General features: G+C 35.4%; 1 protein-coding gene across 1 annotated transcript in view; it reads left to right on the forward strand.

Moving 5' to 3' along the window:
- LOC108570402 (inositol 1,4,5-trisphosphate receptor) overlaps nt 1-10,124 on the forward strand; it is a 25,639-nt gene extending 15,515 nt beyond the window's left edge. Inside the window, exons 19-40 of the mRNA XM_017932263.1 lie at nt 1,392-1,512; nt 1,601-1,743; nt 2,109-2,296; nt 2,384-2,499; nt 3,284-3,420; nt 4,973-5,090; nt 5,165-5,397; nt 5,478-5,619; nt 5,682-5,980; nt 6,217-6,726; nt 6,836-6,985; nt 7,062-7,254; nt 7,329-7,451; nt 7,697-7,869; nt 7,941-8,105; nt 8,174-8,354; nt 8,439-8,531; nt 8,620-8,774; nt 8,841-9,006; nt 9,089-9,249; nt 9,319-9,480; nt 9,929-10,124. Coding sequence (XP_017787752.1) covers nt 1,392-1,512; nt 1,601-1,743; nt 2,109-2,296; nt 2,384-2,499; nt 3,284-3,420; nt 4,973-5,090; nt 5,165-5,397; nt 5,478-5,619; nt 5,682-5,980; nt 6,217-6,726; nt 6,836-6,985; nt 7,062-7,254; nt 7,329-7,451; nt 7,697-7,869; nt 7,941-8,105; nt 8,174-8,354; nt 8,439-8,531; nt 8,620-8,774; nt 8,841-9,006; nt 9,089-9,249; nt 9,319-9,480; nt 9,929-10,009 — 3,810 coding nt within the window. The 3' untranslated portion in view covers nt 10,010-10,124. The remainder of the gene's footprint in view (nt 1-1,391; nt 1,513-1,600; nt 1,744-2,108; nt 2,297-2,383; nt 2,500-3,283; nt 3,421-4,972; nt 5,091-5,164; nt 5,398-5,477; nt 5,620-5,681; nt 5,981-6,216; nt 6,727-6,835; nt 6,986-7,061; nt 7,255-7,328; nt 7,452-7,696; nt 7,870-7,940; nt 8,106-8,173; nt 8,355-8,438; nt 8,532-8,619; nt 8,775-8,840; nt 9,007-9,088; nt 9,250-9,318; nt 9,481-9,928) is intronic.
- Nucleotides 10,125-19,100: the final 8,976 nt, after the last annotated feature.

A 19,100-nucleotide genomic window follows, 5' to 3' on the forward strand; every position in this document is an offset into this window, starting at 1 on the left:
CATATAAATATAAATAACACAATTGATATAAAGTAATCACGTGCAAAACCTGTGCAATTACTCTATCATTTATTTTATCTGATAATTTCTTGCTTTGCATGAGAGACACATTAATTTAAGTTTATTTAGAAGCCAAGTACATATCACAAACTTACAGAGGCATTAGTATTTGTTTCAACAGTAAACTATCTTCCTTTCATTTATTGCTTAATAGTATATAATGTGTATATTTTTTTTAATTTTCTCTTCATTCATTTGCCTATCATGGTAGGCCAGAAATAAGACAGTAAATTGATAATTAAAACGGTAATATATTTTTTGATGTGTGCTTGGTAACTGGTGATTGCATCAGCGGCATGTTCTGTGTTTTTGGCATGCAACACCTGGCCTTCTTTGACTCATCAACATTGGTTTACTGGGTCTGGGTGCTGGGTCTATATGGTGGTGGGTTGATTAAACTAATAGAAACATCTCCACGAGGCTAGACTCTATTGGAGCATCAAGGAGAGTGACCGGATTACTGATACTAATATTACTGGCTATGTGAGTATCAAAATTAAAGAATGCTCAGATGATTTATGAGCAGCTGTAAATACACTTGCAATACTAATATGGTACAATGCGATTTTGGTGATTTAAATGTAGTATAAATTTTTCAATCAAAGGATAACTTCTGTTAGCAGTGTTCATTTATTGTACATAATATATGAAACATGCAGTAGTTTGTAAATCTGGAGAATTTCACACAAACACTTTTATTGTAAATACATGTACTTTTATGTAAATGAATAACAGCACGGATAGAGGAAAATTTGAAGAATAGAGGCACAAGTGTGCTTCACTGGTGTTCCAATGATTTTCAATTCTTTTCTTCTTAAATTCAGATGTTGTAAATATGAATTATAATGTGTGTTTCTGAACGATTATACTAACACATTCACTGTCTTCAATGACTGAAGCAAGGCTTGTAAATTCCTTTAAGTACTAACAATAATTCTTTTATTGTATTCGGAGTACTCTTCTGTATCTATCCTCTTTGCATTTCATGCAGCATGAATCTGTGGTTTAATATTTACAGAACTATTTCTTTATTGGAGCTTGGCAATGAGTGTGTTATAATTCAATGCAAAAAAGTAACAAAAGTAATGATACAAATTTTTCACACATTGCAAATATAATTTAATGGATGCATTTTTTTTTTAGAAATTTCGGTTTTCGCCTAGAGATGCTTTAAATTTCAAAGCTTTGTTTAGATGAAAGTATTTTAAGACAAAGAAAAAATATGCTAATTAACAAAAATTATGATAACATAATGATGTACATCTTTATACATATTTAGCCATTAAATTCAGTTCTATGATTACATTAAATCAACTTTTCTTTTCAAACAGACGCGACAACCTATTTTCGTTCAATTACTCCATGCGGCTTTTAAAGTTTCACAATGTGCGTGGCTAAATGCCGGTCAAAGATTTAACGTGGAAAATTGTATACGAACACTATCGGATGTAGGTAAGCCAAATTGAATTGCTATTAATAACAAAGTTACAATTTTTATTTATGTTCATTTATAAAAAATTATATTTGTTTGAACTACTAGCTAAGGGAAGAGGTATAGCTATCCCAACAGATCTGGAAAGTCAAGTTGCTTCTATGTTCAATAAAGCAGCAATGCTAAGTAGACAGACAAGTAAATGGCTACAAGCTGCAAAACAACCAAAGATAGAACGCACACAAAGTCAGGTAATTTTTATCACAAGAATTCTTCAAGAATTACTTGAAATTTCATGAAGTTCAACATTAAACAATCAGCCATTGTAATCAATTGATAATTGTTATGATCTTTGAATACATAGAGTGACTTAGATATTGAGGATGATAGTAAAACTCAGGTAAAAAGTCACTCAATAAAAGTTTGATAATTAGCTTAATAAAAATTTAGTGCTCCTAGTATAGTCTGACAATAGCAGCTAATATTAGTGTACAAGTAGCATAAAAATATGATCTGTATGTATGATAGTGTAACAGGATTAAAAAGTACTGTAATTGATTGCCTCATAGAAGAAACAATTCATGGAGTTATTACTGAATAATGTATTTTTATTTAGCTAATGCGTTTGGATCGAAGTATCATAGAAGGTTTACAAGACATAGTGTCGTTATTGGAAGAACAATTGAAGCCACTAGTTCAATCAGAATTATCATTATTAGTGGATATACTCTATCGACCAGAATTGCTATTTCCAGCAGCGACTGATGCTAGAAAAAGATGCGAAAATGGTGGTTTTATTAAAAGGTAAATCATTTTTTACAAATATAATTGTTTCAATATATTTTATTACTGACAATGAATAATATTTTTGTTTTTAAATTATTCATTTAGATTAATTAAACATACAGAGAAATTACTGGAAGAAAAGGAAGAGAAATTATGTGTAAAAGTCCTGAGGACTCTTAGGGAAATGATGGCTATCGACCCAGAATACGGAGAAAAAGTGAGTTTCGCAACACTGTGCTTTGCATGAAGTTACAAGGATCATATCAGAGAAAAGTCACAGACATTATGGAAAAGGGCATTCAGTTGTTTCCGACAAAATGTTATTGATATTAATTAGCGGTGACAAATCTTTCAGGCATGCTTTTCGTTCGCAAACAATCAATATTTTGGAATGTCATTCTCATTTTATTGGAGCTTACAGCAAACACGACGAGTTAAATGCATGCGCAAATTCGATAGGTTATTCTTCGACACGTAATATAACGATAAAGATATAAGTTAAAATATACAAATACGATATTAGCAATGAAAACGTTCCAAAAGGAGTAAATTCGAAGTATGAAAAATGGAGTTAAATTTAGTACCAAAATGGAGGAAATTCGAAGCGATTATTCGAAGCATGCCATGATTAATTGGGATTTGCTATCGTTAATTAGCACCGCACCTCGTACAACCAATTGAACATGTTACCGTTCTAAGTTCTAGTTGAACCTGATTCTAACGAAAAATTTATGTCACCATTATCCATTACTTGTTCTCCACATGTTTGCCGAAAAGCTAAATGCCCATATATACATATATATGTTCACGGCACATTTTTAGATGATCAGTATTATTATATACGCGATTGAAAGTTCTTTTAGTTAGCGAATTGGAAAAATTAAAACTGACAATTATGCGAATGACAATTAAGAGAAAATAACACACAATAAAGTTTTATCGAATACACTACAAAGACATTAAATAACAGTGTGGGTGAGTAGGTTTCGTAGAATAGATATGTAGGTAAAGATGTTTTCATGCTGCAAACGAAGAGCGAGGGTGTCTCGGAAGAAGAAGAAACAGAGCAGAAGGCCGAGTCACAAGTTGGAACAGGCTCTGTCGATGAGCTTGAGACTCGTCAAATGACTCAGCAAGAGCGGGTAAAAATTAAAGTAGATAACAAACGGTAATTTGTGGGCACAACGTATATAAATTGGCAATATAAATTTGATTTATATTCGTGAAAATTTATTTCACCATCACTCTATCGTTATTTACTCTTTATATATATTTATACAAATCTCTTGATATTCAGTATTTGTTTCAATTGTTATTACAAAGTATATACATTTATACACACATAAGCCATCCCCGCAGATAAAATGAACAGTTTGATTGGTCAATGTATTTTGACATTAATACCACAGTATATATTTATGTATATTTTGCAATTTTACAAAAATATGCATATATAGACACACTTTCTCTAAGTAGCTGCTTGCAATGAATTACATAATGTATTCAATGAAATTTGCTTCGGTGCAAAATATAATGTACGTTGTGTAGGTATCTTATGTGCATGTGCTTGATTAATAATTTTTATTAAGTACACTCTAATTCATTCTCTACTCTCTATCATCTTCTAGTGTCAATCTGTTTTTTTTTTTCTTTCTTTTTTACTAACAAGTTGTAAGTACTTACTATTATAAGCAATAGTGTAGGTATGTGGTATCGTGTATTAATATAATAATTATGATTTACAATAGAATATTGTACATTGAGAATATGTCGATTTATTGGAGCATGAATGATGTAGATGTTCAATCGAGTAAATGTTGAAATAAGTTGAGTAATTTCAACTTATCGCGAATCAAAATTTAGAAGAATTTTTCAAGTACTATTTTACACAGTGTAAAATATCTTTCCAAGTACATTCCAGTATGGGCATAGAGTTTAGAAATAGAAAGAATAAGAAAAAAAATACAGCATATTCAAACATGTACATATCATTTTTATTGCAGATAGGGTGTACCAATACGTCAGTAGATTTTTTTTTATCATTTCTAACACAAGCTACACACACCTTTGAATAGCATGAGAGCAGCAATGTAAAACTTAGAAATAAGATTGTACTTTAATTATCCTGTTGTTAAGTAATTCATTGATATCTATGCTAGAGACTGCAGTAATTTACACGTATAGTACAACTACACTGTATGCAAAGTGTTTCCATTGACTTTGCTGCTCCCCTATACTTGATACATTAAACATCTTTAAATGTACAATTTACAAAATCTATGTGTGACATCTATTTAACTACTTTTTGCATTTGTCCACAAAAATTTTTAATCTGAATGGTGTACAGCAAGGTGTATAGCAATATTTATGATTCAGGTGTGTTTTCTTTGCACTTTTTTACATGCAGACTACATGTAAAACTGTCTAGGATATCTATAGACATACTGAAAATTGCACAATCATCTCTCTGGTTTTGGTGCACCAGTAATGTACATACACAGTGGTTTAACATTTTCTCTTATTATTAGACTGATAGTTAGGTTGATACTTTCTTGATACTGTACAAACAGTGCACCGGTATTCCTTTTCAAATACATTTAACTTTTCTAAATTCTTATGCATGATGTATTGGTACATCTCAAGATGCAAGCTTGTTTTATCGTATCAATGTATATTCTCTTTCATTTTTCCCAGGGAGATGCGTTGAGGAACAATCTTCTGGTTCGTTACTTTGGGAAGTCTTTCATACAGAAGCCAGAAAATGTAGAAATTGGAGTTTCACATACTGCTCCAGTCACTCATGGACCAGGAGGTAGAGATAAATTTCAAAAACACAGTCTTTTCTTTGCAAGTGTTCACATTTATTAAATATTTATTACTCCATAGCTAAAATGTTAAGTCGAGCAGGCCGCACATTGCACGAAATTCAAAGCCACCTAGATCGTGAAGGCGCCTCGGATTTGGTAGTGGAACTGGTAATTAAAAGTGTGCATTCTCCAAGCATATTTGTGGAAGCTATAGAACTTGGCATTGCGTTATTGGAAGGAGGAAATCCTATAATCCAGAAGAGTGTGTTCAATAAACTGATGGGTGGTGATTTGAGTCAGTCATTTTTCAAGGCACGTTATGTGAACAATTTTAATTCAATTTTATTACAAATGTTACATAAATAATTAAAAATAATTCAATACAATTTTAGGTCTTCTACGATAAAATGAAAGATGCACAACAGGAAATCAAATCCACAGTTACAGTGAATACTTCTGATATAGCAGCTAAGGCTCACGAGGATAAAGAACAGAGTAAGGAAATCGAAAAAATTTCGAGGAAACGTGCATCAGGTATAATAAAGTGATATTCCAATTAATTGTATTTGCTTACTTTTCTTTTTTTTTTAACATAGGTAAACCTAATGGAATCGTAATAACAGATGAATTAAGGGAAGAATTAAATCAGGCTGCATCGTCCACCGTGCAAGCGTATGCAAGTGTGCGCAATCTTGCTTCTGGTGAAGATGCGACGAATAACGCAGCGTTTGGTAGCGCATTAGAGGATATGATAGCTGAAAAATTGGAAAGGCATCGTTCTGGAGCAACTGGTGCAGAAAGGGACGAAGGACAATTGAGCGCAAAAGTTTTAGTAATGCAACCAATTTTGCGTTTCTTGCAACTGTTGTGCGAGAATCATAATCGCGATTTACAGGTAAATTTTTGAGTCTTCTCAGATAGCACACTAAGGTCTTCTGAAGGTCTTTCGAGTGAAAGCCTGAAGATCAAATCAAGATGTCTTTGAAACGACTTAAAAATTTCCAGATTAGGTCGTAAGACCTTGAGACCAAAATGGACGTCTCTAAGATGTCGTGTGCTATCTGGATTAACACATACTATCACCAACAGTATGATAATTACTATATCAGAATTTGTATTTGATTTTTACAGAACTTTTTACGTAATCAAAACAATAAGACGAACTTCAACTTGGTATCAGAAACGCTTATGTTCTTGGACTGCATCTGCGGTTCAACGACCGGTGGATTAGGGTTGTTAGGATTGTATATAAACGAGCAAAATGTCGCACTGATCAATCAAACTTTAGAGACATTGACGGAATATTGTCAGGGACCATGTCACGATAATCAAAATTGTATCGCAACTCACGAGTCTAATGGACTAGATATAATAACCGCTTTGATTTTGAACGATATTAATCCATTGGGGAAAACTAGGATGGATTTAGTGTTAGAGTTGAAGAATAACGCTAGCAAGTTGTTGTTAGCTATAATGGAGAGTAGAGGAGATAGTGAAAATGCGGAGAGAATTATGTATAATATGAATCCGAAACAGTTGGTCGATGTTGCTTGTCGTGCGTTCCATCAAGAGTCTTTGGATGACGATGGCGACGTGGATGATTCTTCGACTGATGGTGAAGAAGGAGTGTCTCCGAAAGAAGTAATAATTATTTTCTAATTGATCTATTTTATGTGAATAGAGATTTTCTAATTGATTAATTTTATATGAATAAAAATTTTCTGTTATTAATAATTAATCGCCTTTTCAGGTCGGACATAACATTTATATTTTATGCCACCAATTAGCACAGCACAATAAAGAATTATCATCGATGCTAAAACCATCTGAGCAAAATAACGCAGATCCGAAAATTAACAAGGCATTGCAATATTATGCAACTCATACAGCTCAAATTGAGGTACAGTATTTAGGTCCATTTTTATTTAATAATTTTGTATTTATTTATTTTTATAAAATATTTAAATTTGCTGCAGATTGTTAGACACGATAGAACATTAGAACAAATTGTGTTCCCAATTCCTGAAATATGCGAGCTTATTACTTTGGACACAAAGATTAAAGTATTACATACTACGGAACGCGACGATCAGGGATCAAAAGTTTCCGATTTCTTCGAGAGGACCGAGGATATGTTTAACGAAATGAAATGGCAGAAGAAACTTAGAGGTATCTGAACAATTTTTACAATACAATCTCTATTTTATCAAATCCTTTTTCAAACATATTTACAACTTTTTCAGGACAACCAGTACTATTTTGGATGAGCAGTTACATGTCACTTTGGAGTAATATTTTATTCAACTGTGCAGTACTCATCAACCTTATCGTAGCTTTCTTCTACCCATTTGTGGATTCTGTGCCTAGTAAGTTTTTCTTATTCATTGATGATCATTCATTACTCATTCTTCATTCCTCATTTCTCATTGCTCATTCCTCATTCTTCATCGCTCATTCTTTATTCCTCATTCTTCATTCCTTATTCTTCATTTCTCATTTTTCATTTCTTATTCTTCTTTTCTTATTCATTCTATTCTTCATCATTGATGATTATTATTTTTATTAAGAAAATTAGAAAAAATATTTAAAAAATTTGTCGTTTCTATTTCAGAACTAAGTTCACATTTATCCGCTCTCATCTGGACGGTAATGCTTTCATCGGCTGTCATAGTGATTACGCTACCAAGAGAATCTGGTATAAGAACGCTAGTAGCATCAACGATATTGCGATTGATTTTTTCCATAGGACCAGAACCAACGTTATGGTTACTTGGTTTTGTTACGGTAAATTTAAGAAGCATATTTCAAAGATACATCTCTCTAGTGGAACTATGTATAACGGATGTATTTTTCAGGTTGTATTAAAAGTTGTACATCTTATAAGTATTATAGGTAATCAAGGGACTTTGACAAAGAGCTTAGAGCAAATAGTGACAAACGTGGAACTTTTGTACCATATATCGTATCTTATATTTTGCGTTCTTGGCATTTGCATGCATCCATTTTTCTACTCAGTTTTAGTAAGTATCAAAGTATCAATGTAAGCAACGTAGGAATGAAACAAAACGTTACGTGATTTATCTTTCAGCTCTTTGATGTAGTATATCGTGAAGAAACGTTGCTCAATGTAATAAGATCTGTTACAAGAAACGGGAGATCCATTATACTCACTGCTGTATTGGCATTAATTCTAGTTTATATGTTCTCTATTATCGGTTTTATGTTCTTCAAAGACGATTTCCTAGTGACCGTTGATGAGGATGTTGTATGTAAGTACAGGTTCTAATATTATATTTTATAATTACACTCTTTTAACGATGGAGATATTGACTTTTTATTTATATCATTTGTAGCGTCATACACGGAGGAAAGTGTAGGTACTTGTAATGTTGGAGATACTGAAAAATGCGACGCAACGGAAACAGTATCTCGATATATTCGCGAAGGTATTATTTTTTTAATAAAAAAAGAATCAATTGAAATTGTATTCGTACTTATGTTAAATATCAATGGTATATTTTTATGATTTTGCAGTGAATGAGAAGGATAGAGACGACGTAATTAACGTTGGCGGAGAATTGAAGGAAAGAGCATGTGATTCTTTGGTCATGTGCATAGTTACAACGTTGAATCAAGGTTTAAGAAATGGCGGAGGAATTGGAGATATTTTACGAGCACCTTCCAGTACTGTGAGTATATAAAAACAGAATCACAGGAAAATATAGTTATTAACATTCGTGTTAATTATTTTTCAGGAGCCGTTGTTTGTTGCTAGAGTCGTGTACGATTTGCTGTTCTTCTTCATCGTGATAATTATTGTTTTGAATCTCATTTTTGGTGTTATCATCGACACGTTTGCCGATCTTAGATCAGAGAAACAGCAAAAGGAATTGATTTTGAAGAATACTTGCTTCATTTGTGGTAAATATTGCTTTAACTAGAATTTTAACATTATTCTTCACTTTTTAGTTTATTGTTGTTACAATGAAAATTTTATTTACAGGATTGAATAGATCGTCGTTCGATAACAAGACGGTATCGTTCGAAGAACACGTGAAACACGAGCACAACATGTGGCATTATCTGTATTTCATTGTTCTGGTGAAAGTGAAAGATCCCACAGAATTCACAGGGCCCGAGTCTTACGTGTACGCCATGGTGAAGGTAATAGTCCATAGAGCTTCAAAAAATTGAATTGTGCTTAAACTTTTAAGCTCTGTGTACTTTTTACAGGATCGAAATCTTGACTGGTTCCCGAGATTAAGGGCCAAATCGTTGGCAGCGGACGAGGGTGAAGGGGAACAAGTAGAATTAAGAAGCTTACAATCTCAGTTAGAGTCCACGCAACAGTTAGTCAAATGTTTATCCCAGCAACTTACCGAGCTTCGCGATCAGGTAAATTATTTTTGGCAATGTGTAATAATATTTGAATCATTATTATGGAAATTATTTTTTATTCGCTTATCTCTGAGTTCTCAAATCTCAACTCTGTTCAACTCTGAGTTCTCAAATCTGAATTCTCAACACTCAGTTCTCAGGTCTCAGCTCTCAATTCTCAGTTCTCAACCTCAGGTCTCAGTTCTCAATTTTCAGTTCTCAGACCTCAATTCTCAGTTTTCAGGTCTCAGTTTTCAATTCTCAGTTCTCAGCTCTCAGTTTTCAATTAACAACTAACTGGTGCATGTCTCTTCCATAAATACTTTCGCATTCTAACCTCAAACACTCAGTCCAACACTCTTCTTTCGTATTTCTAACACTTGAAATTCAGCCATAACCTATAAACATTCATACAATATTCTCATTCTCACATTATTAATCTTATTTTTGTTCTCTTCTTCGTTAGATGACGGAGCAACGAAAGCAGAAACAGCGGCTAGGCCTTTTGAATTCTGCATCCGCGTTTTTACACAACGTACCAGCGTAAATCTAAGATAAGTGTACTTCAGAATTTCGTTTTTAATCATACAGGAATCTCAATTTGATACTCCAACATGATATTTAATGCATAAGTTTGTGTGTTCTTAAGAAGCATTTAAAGACACAGGAAAGTACTATGAGAGTAACACGAAGCATTTGTACGGTTTTGTTCCTAATTTCGAAGAGAGTCATTTTACCTTAGGATAGTACAACTCAAACTTGCTAAGGATAACATTATCTTTCTTTATTCTTTTTAAACAAAAAAAGAAAAGAAAAGAAAGAAATATACATGTATCAAGCGATATGTTACATTGGTTGAACAAATTTAATATATTACTGACACTAAATCAAATATTAACATCACTCAAATATCAAAACAATTTCGTTTCGTGCAAATAATTTTCGTAGGTACGTGTTACTTAAAAAAAGAAAAAAAGAAAAAACTGAACGATACGCGAGGAACTTTTTCTTAAACAGAAGGATAACAGCACGACGAGCTTTATCGTTACACAAATAAGTATAGCCAAAGGCGCGTATGGAAGTATGTTGCTATAAATAGGACATATCTACAAAAAAAGAATTCTTATTGAGATTTTAATATATTCGCGACTTGTTTAAAACAGGTCTTTAAGAATGTTGATGTTTTTTATCCATAAAATGGATATGTAAAATAAATGTCTAATATTTGATTTTATACATTAGCAAAGTTGTTTCTTGGTTGTGTTTAATAGATGTTTAAGTTTGTAAAATAGAGATACTTTGATAACGGATACACGTTTTTGATTGTCTGATCAAATTTCATCGCGAAAGAGAATATGCGCAGAGTATAAATTTTTCAATGCTAAACGGAAGAGAAATACTTTGAAATAGTTCTATATATCGTTATCAACCAAAAAAACAAAAAACAAAAAATAAAAATACGCACATGTTTGTAAATTTCGTGCGTGGAAGTGTCTCAACGAAACGAACCTTTCACTTTTTAAAAGCGCATTCAATGATGTCAGAGAAAAGTAAAGAAAGATACAAATTGTTCTATAAATTCGTATAAATAAATGTGTGTGTTGTCCGATTAAAATTCGCAAAGCAATAGGGAACAAGGAACAGGATAAGCGATAAACGATTAGAAGTAACGAAATTTCACGATTCAAGGTTACAAAGTTTTCGTCACGTCGAAACGAATAAATGTAAATCGATGACGAGTGTCGATATATACGATCATTGTAATCGTTCGAACGATCATTGTGTAACACAGATTTTCATGTGATTGCTCGTAGAAATTTATAGAGGATCAATGTCAATAAATATCGTTGTTTAGTTTCGAACGCATAGATGTTAAGATAATTGTTGTATTTAAAGTATGTTGAATGGAAATCTATTGAAACTGTTATACCATGCACTGGTAACACTCACGAGCAGCGTGCGCAATATAAGGAGTTACGTTTTCGATTCGTTTAAAGTTTATTTTCCACTAACACGCTTCACACGGACGATATCCCACGTCCTTGTCTATAAACATTTATACATATATAAATGTATATGAATATATTGTATGTGATGATACTATTTTTTTTCTTTTTTTTTTTAAATAGTCAAGCTACGTGTATTGTATATACGCATATACATTTTGTTGGATGTTATCCACCCTTTGTAACCTCATACGTGTGAGAGTAAGAGTACAATTATCATCAACTCGAAACGAGTCGTTTCTTTTCGTGCCAACTTTATGGAATACTAGCGAGTTGTTATTTAAGAACTTCACCCCGTGCATCTGAAAATGAAGAAAAAATAAACCGCAGAAATTGTATTAAAACTTGTATGTGAATAAATCGTCCTTTTTTTATCAAATTAATCCTACGTCTCAATCAACCTTTACGTATCATTAATGTGGGACTCCGTGATAGATCAAAAGGAGCAATAATATTTGAATTTAAATGGTGTTTAGTTTTATTGAATTGATAGAACTCAAATTTTGTATAGTTTGAATTTTATTGGACGAATATCAAATTCGAATAATTTGAATTTGATTGACTGAATTTAAGTGGTGCTGACTTTAGTGGCATAGGCTGAGTTTAAATTTTCAAAATTTCGAATTCCATTGGTTAAACTTAAAATTCGAATATCTCGATTTCTATTGGCTGAATTCAAATGGTGCTGACTTTCGTGACATTGGCCGAGTTTAAATTATCGAAATTTTGAATTTCATTGGTTTTGTGTTCTTTTGAATCATCTCTCTGAAGAGTTGGAGGGAAGAGAGAGAGAAGATAGGCGGAAAAGGAAAGGTAGAAGGCGTTTCGTCCAGAGCCTCCTAGTGGATTCGTGAGAAGGCTGTCTAGGAGGCCCGTGCCTTAGGCGCGCAAGGGACTTGAAGGACCCAGGTCAGTAGTGGTATACGAGAACTTGCGGGTTAGTCCGTCCCTCTGATAGCAGAGCGTAGGAGGGTCGCTACAGCTCTTTTGACGATAGACAATAATACGAATTATTAAAAAGTGACAGGAAGGATTTTGTTTGTCAGTAACATGCTCTTAATTTGGATGGCAAAAAAAAAGAAAAACAAATTGCTAACAGTACACGGAGTTCCCAAGCGGTCACCCATCTAAGTACTAACACCGTGCCCAACGCATCTTGACTTCGGTGATCAGACGAGAACCGGTAGGTACATGCGCGGTATGACCGTTGACGGGTTTAAAGTAGTTCGTGTTGCTTTTGAACCAGCGCTCTGAATTGTAGGAGGGAACAGATAGAGATGGTAGGCGGAAAAGGAAAAGGGCAAGGCGTTTCGTCCTGAGCCTGCTGGTCGGCTCGTGACTAATGCTTTCTAGGAGTCCCGTGCTTGGGACGCGGGAGAGACTAGAAGGCTTGAGGTTAAAAGATGTATGCATACAAACAAAAGCCTTTGCGAGGCATAGCGAAAGCTTGCAGTTAGACCGTCCCTTTAGTAGCAGAGCGTGGGAGGGTCGCGACAGCTGTTTAGACACTAGAAAACAATACGAACTATTAAAATATGATTGGACCGATTTCGTTTGTCAGTGGCAAGCTCATAATTACAAAAAAAAAAAAACAAATTGCTAACAGTACACGGAGTTCCCAAGCGGTCACCCATCTAAGTACTAACCGTGCCCAACGCATCTTGACTTCGGTGATCAGACGAGAACCGGTAGGTACATGCGCGGTATGACCGTTAACGAAATTAAAGCTTTCAAACTCGAATTAATGGCATTGGCTGAGTTCAAATTATCCATATTTTGAATTTCATTGGCTGAATTTTAAATGCGAATAACTCGAATTTGATTGGGTGAATTCAAACGGTGTTGTGGGATCAGGTGCGACGGGCGAAATGACTTCCACGTGTATCGTTCGAAAATCTTTATTTTACTTCTGGCTGTTCTCTCGTCTCGTGACGAACTGAACTGCCTTTTCTGTAGTACGAGTCTCCGCCGCGCGGCGCGTCTATCATCCCCCGCTTTCCTCGCAAGCCACGCGACGGTTTGGCGAGGGCCTATTTCGCTTGGGCAAAGCGGCGTCAAGGAACGTACACAAGACTTGTGTCCTAATTGCCGCTCTGCCTGCGCGAGAAACGACGTGTCCCGATCAACGCTTTCTTTGTCGGCGTCGTGTGGCGGCGGTCGCCACAGTGTTTAATTGCATTGGCTGAATTCAAATCTTGAATAGTTTGAATTTCATTAGCTGAATTTCATATTCTATCTAAGGAGAATCGATAAATTGACGCGTATTCGATAGAAATGACTTTATTTGCTATGGTGTGGGTTAATTGTTTAGATCGTCACGACTGGCTTTCCGACTAAGAAAGCCCCTTTTTCCAGCCGTTGCCAAATGTGCGTCGTCAAGGGCCTCGAGGGTTGGTTGCCGATGCTCGTGGCGTCGTAGTCCTCGGGCCCGATATCGCCTACTCCTATTACTCTGTACATCGGGCCGGCCGCCCAAATGCCCGTCTCGACGACGCCCTCGAATTCTCTTATCGCATCACCCAAACGTTACACGCCGATTTCGATGAAACTTCTACATGTTGTAGAACTTGAAAAAATATTTGACACGTATTTTCTTTTTATGTGCAAATATCCACTCTGAAGAGGTGAAAACGCCCTTAAATTTGGGGTTGAAAAAGTTATTTTCACAAATATCTCGGAAACTATTAGCCGTAGGTAAGAAATTCGAAATGCAAATTTTGCTGTTTGAGGAGGCCAATAATATGGCGTAAGTAGACTTTTGAAAAATTTGTTTATTTAAAAAATATGTTAAAAATTAACATTTTTTTGCAAATTTTTTTTATAAAATATTGGACTATTTTTATCAAATTTCACATATGTAAATGTAATCCATCAATTGTTAGGTTAAGGAATTACAGGCGCGTAAAATGACCGATGTTAAAATAACGTCGGTTCATTCGTTGATGGCTATGTGCGATATTGCGCGGGCCGCTGTCCTTTCTCCCGTTTTTATATGGTTCTTCGGCCGTTAGGGCCCTGCCATGTAATCCATCAATTGTTAGGTTAAGGAATTACAGGCGCTTAAAACGACCGATGATAAAATAACGTCGGTTCACTCGTTGATGGCTATGTGCGATATTGCGCGGGCCGCTGCCCTTTCTCCCGTTTTTATATGGTTCTTCGGCCGTTAGGGCCCTGTGAGCCTTGGGGTGGGGGCGGAGCCTGCGCTCATCCTCGTCTAGGGCCCCCTGCTGGTCGGGTCCCGCGGTCGTTGTCTAGGCGCGTCGCACAGCGCCTTACACAATGTTCAAGATAAAGTCTCGTGGATGCCATATGGACTCGGAGGAACCAAAAAATGAACGAATCGGCACCTAACGAGTCCACGAGTTAGCGACAAACCCACGAATTTAATCCATCAATTTTTCCCGCAGAAAAATACAAAAAACACAGTAACAATCTTGACGCTTTGTAGAACTTCTATTCGCTACGTTAAAGCAAATTCAGGTAAAAAAAAATGACAAGTCGTGAATGGTTTCTGTTTTATTTTATTCGTACTTTATATGAAACAATTGACTATTTATTGTGACTTAGGTATACGCGACTAGTACATACATGTAACATGTATCTTTTTTTCTTCGTAAAGTTAGACGTGTGTCTTGTGCAAAACCGGTACATTCATTTAAGGAACAGATCGCATTATAATCGTTGTGAGGACGTGATCGAGTAATCTTAAAAAGGAACGGTTCACTCGTAATTTCGTTTCTCTTATTTTCTCTCTCTCTTCTTTTCTTTCTCTTCTTCTCCCATTCGACGACGTACTTTCTCGTGGATTCTTTACATAAGAATGAACGCACAACGGAGTTTCTCTATCGAGAAACGGTTCACCGATTTGAAACACAAGTCACTTAAATCACATACCTCTCTCGCTTCGCCGACGGTTAAATTACATTTACTAAAAGATGTGCGTGCGTGCGCGCGCGCCTCTTTATTTCTATTCTTTTCTTACTCTCTTCCTTTATTTCCTTTTACAGAGTACGTCGCCTCTGTTTAGTACATGTGTTGATTAATTACACTGTGACTTTCATCTCTGTTTCGACGAGGTTGCAGAAAAAGAGACTCTCGGAATCGTATCCCTTATTCGAGCTTGCTCGTTTATCGTACAAGCCTTAATATCGTTTAAAGTGTGAACGCGGTTAGACCTCGATCTTTCGTATTAATTAATCAATCGTTCGATCGTTACCAGCCTTCCTTGTGATATTGTGAGTTCCATTCTGATAAAAGTCAGTCTTTCTATTCGCTAATATAAATCAATCCTCGAAAATTTAATATATAAAAACGATCTCGAAGTTATAAAACGATCATCGTCGACTTCATTCTCGACCAATAAATTCCTCAAAGAACGTTAAAGGACGATATTGTTCGGAAATATTTATTCCAACGTAGCGAACGAAATTACCAGAATTAGTATTAGCGATAATAATGGAAGATTCGCAGCAACTCGATAAATCTCGTACAACGCGAGATCGTTTTATACGCGTTACGCTTTAATCAGAAGTTTTTAACAGGCATTAAAGTCTCTCTGCTAACGTAACCTCGATGTTCCGCCGTGAAATGATACAATTTCGTTCCATCGTAGAATATAAAAGAACTCGTAAAAATAAATAATACAATTCGCCGTATTACAGCCATAGAGAGCACGGCAGGTTGTTATTCGAAAAGCGGCGTGTAAAAACAAAGAACTACCGCTGCTCGTAACATTCTGTACAAATAATGGCGGGCAATATAAAACATATGAGAACCTGTGTAAATTTGTTCACGCCGTCTGGATGGTTCTTTTTAATTCGATTAAGCCTGTTCGCCGTTAGCTTAACTGTGACTGTTTTTTCTTTCTTCTTCTTTTTGTTTTTTTGTTTTTTCTTTTTTAGTCGATACGTATATTAAACATTCACGTTCTAGTTCTGTTTACTTCCGCCTTAATCTAACACAATCAATCACGTTTCCGGGAAATCGATCGAAACATCTCTACCTCTTCGATCTTTGATTCTCTTTCTTCTTTCAGTTTTTCGTTTGTTTCTCATTTTACGAACGAATACTTTTTTGTTTTTTTTTTTACCAAGAGATAGAGAGAGAGAGAGAGAGAGAGAGGGAGAAGATTTCAAGGAATTTCCGGAGAGAACGCGTTAATAATTTAATCGGGATTGTGCCACTGGGCACTCGAAGCTCGTTCGTTAAAATACAATCTGTCATTGTTCGCGGGTTCGCGTTTCACGATAGATTACCGCGCGTAATTTACAATAATATCGAGGGCTTAACGTAATTTTCGTGATACTCTGTACAAATCCTACCTGTGCTAGCCACATATGTACAAGAATCTATTAATATATAGAACTTCTTACACGTTTTACTTTTGGCATTTGCGTGAGAGAGGTGACGCGTGGTTCTCGCTACTTCAAATCCGTGCATCGCGTTTGTTTCTTCTCGTACTCGTTAATTCGCTATATTTATATTTATACGCGTTCGCAGGGTGGGACGTTTGAAACGAGACAGTTTGAATAGATCTGTATGTACGCTATTTTTCTTTCCTTTTTCCACTAACGAGAAGAAATATTTCAAGTTTGTTTATTCGGTAAATTTAACGTGGTTGATAAATTTAATTTGAGAAACTTAAATAAAGATACTACAGATAAAAATTATTCAGTTTTTACGCTTTTCGTCCTTTCGCTGCGGCTGGTTTTAGGGCGTGATAATCTTTTGCTTTGGCATTTCAATAGTTTGGAAAAATTTAAAAATTGCAATTAAAAATTTAAAAATTTGTCATTTTGTTAAATTCAGATGGAAGTGTGCAAAGAGAAAAGTTGTACACGTAAAATATCGTGTGAGTAAATTTTCGTATCGCCTATAGGCGTCAAGGATATAGCGTGAGAAAATTTTCGCGCGGCCTATAGACGCCAAGGGCAAAAATTAAAGATTAAATTAAGGTGAAAGCGTGACGAAAGTCGCCCAAAAGTACAGTGTCATGAAATTTTCACAACGCCTATAGTCGCTACAGGCACAGCGTGAAAAAATATTCACACTGCCTATAGATACCAAGGTCGCAGTGCGAGAAAACATTCACACTCCTTATAGGCGCCGAGGATATAGCGTGAGAAAACATTCACACTGCCTATAGACGTCAAGGACAACAATTAAAGATTAAATTAAGGTGAAAGCGTGTCAAAAGTCACCAACCCCGCGAGAAAATATTCACACTGCCTATAGGCGCCAAGGTCACAGAGTGAGAAAACATTCACACTGCCTATAGATGCCAAGGTCGCAGCGTGAGAAAGTTTTCGCGCCGCTTATAGACGCCAAGGGCAAAAATGAAATGTTAAATTAAGGTGAAAGTGTGGCAAAAGTCGCCAAAGCACAGTGCAAGAAATCTTTCACACTGCCTATAGATACCGAGGTCACAGCGTGAGAAAACATTCACACTGCCTGTAGACGCTAAGGGCAAAGATTAAAAATTAAATTAAGGTGAAAGTGTGAGAAAATTCGCCAAAAGCACAGCGTGAGAAAACATTCACACTGCCTATAGATACCAAGGTCACAGCGTAAGACAATTTTCACAACGCCTACAGTCGCCAACAACAGTGAAAGGATTAAAGTGGAAAGATAAAAAATTATACCAGATTAAAGAGGTGTATTCAAATGTTTCTTTTTAAAAGTCTCACCCTGTATTATAGATTTATGTATATGCATATGTATACATAATATGTACATGCTCTATTAGACTCTTACAGTTAAAACGACTGGTATACACCGAGTGATTTTTAGTATATACTATATATAATATATATATATATTTCTCTCTTCGTTCTCTGATTCGTATTTCATTTATATGTATATTTATATATATAATTCGACTAGAGCGTTGAATTCCAAAATTCGATTTCATACCTTTAATTCTTCGCCGATTACGATCCGCGTCGGTTGTGTCAATTTGTCGGGTGAAATGTTTAACCTCGTCAATATCCATCGACGTTCAATATTATCGAATGTTAAATGACGATCGCTAAAGCACACCGGATGCTTCGAGTTAAATCGTTTTGGAATTCTCGTGTTCTTCGATTAGTATACTGGATGCCCATGTTTGAATGAAATCGAGAGTCTGCTATATCGATCTTTCTTATCTAAAACATTTAGCCTAAAAAAATGAACGAATCTTTCTAAATAAATCTGACAAATTATATTCCTTTAAAAGAAAAAACCAAATTGCTTTAATCACTCTCGGAACAATTTTAAACACACACACACAGATAAACAGAGAAGTGAGTTGTTGAAGTTCCCATGGAACTTCCTTTCAATGCCACTGAAACGTAATATTTCAGCAAACTAACGGGAAACTTTCGTAAGTTCCATAGTAAGCCACGTTTTACGAGATCATCATTCGGCTCTTGAAACATTTTTATCTTTTCGCATTTCTCAACCTACCGAGGAGAGCGTCGCGAGTCACCGTGAGAAAACTCGAAGGAAAACACGAGCATCGTCGATATATGGATACTTAAACAGTTTTGTATGTACACGCATAACGGTTTAGGCTCGTTCGCAATAGTTTTGTCTCTCTCATTGTGAACAGGAACGTGTACGGAACATCGGTGTGCCGAGTTGGTCCAC

Source organism: Habropoda laboriosa, unplaced genomic scaffold (assembly GCF_001263275.1).
Source record: "Habropoda laboriosa isolate 0110345459 unplaced genomic scaffold, ASM126327v1 scaffold77, whole genome shotgun sequence".
In the NCBI taxonomy this organism is placed as follows: domain Eukaryota; kingdom Metazoa; phylum Arthropoda; class Insecta; order Hymenoptera; family Apidae; genus Habropoda; species Habropoda laboriosa.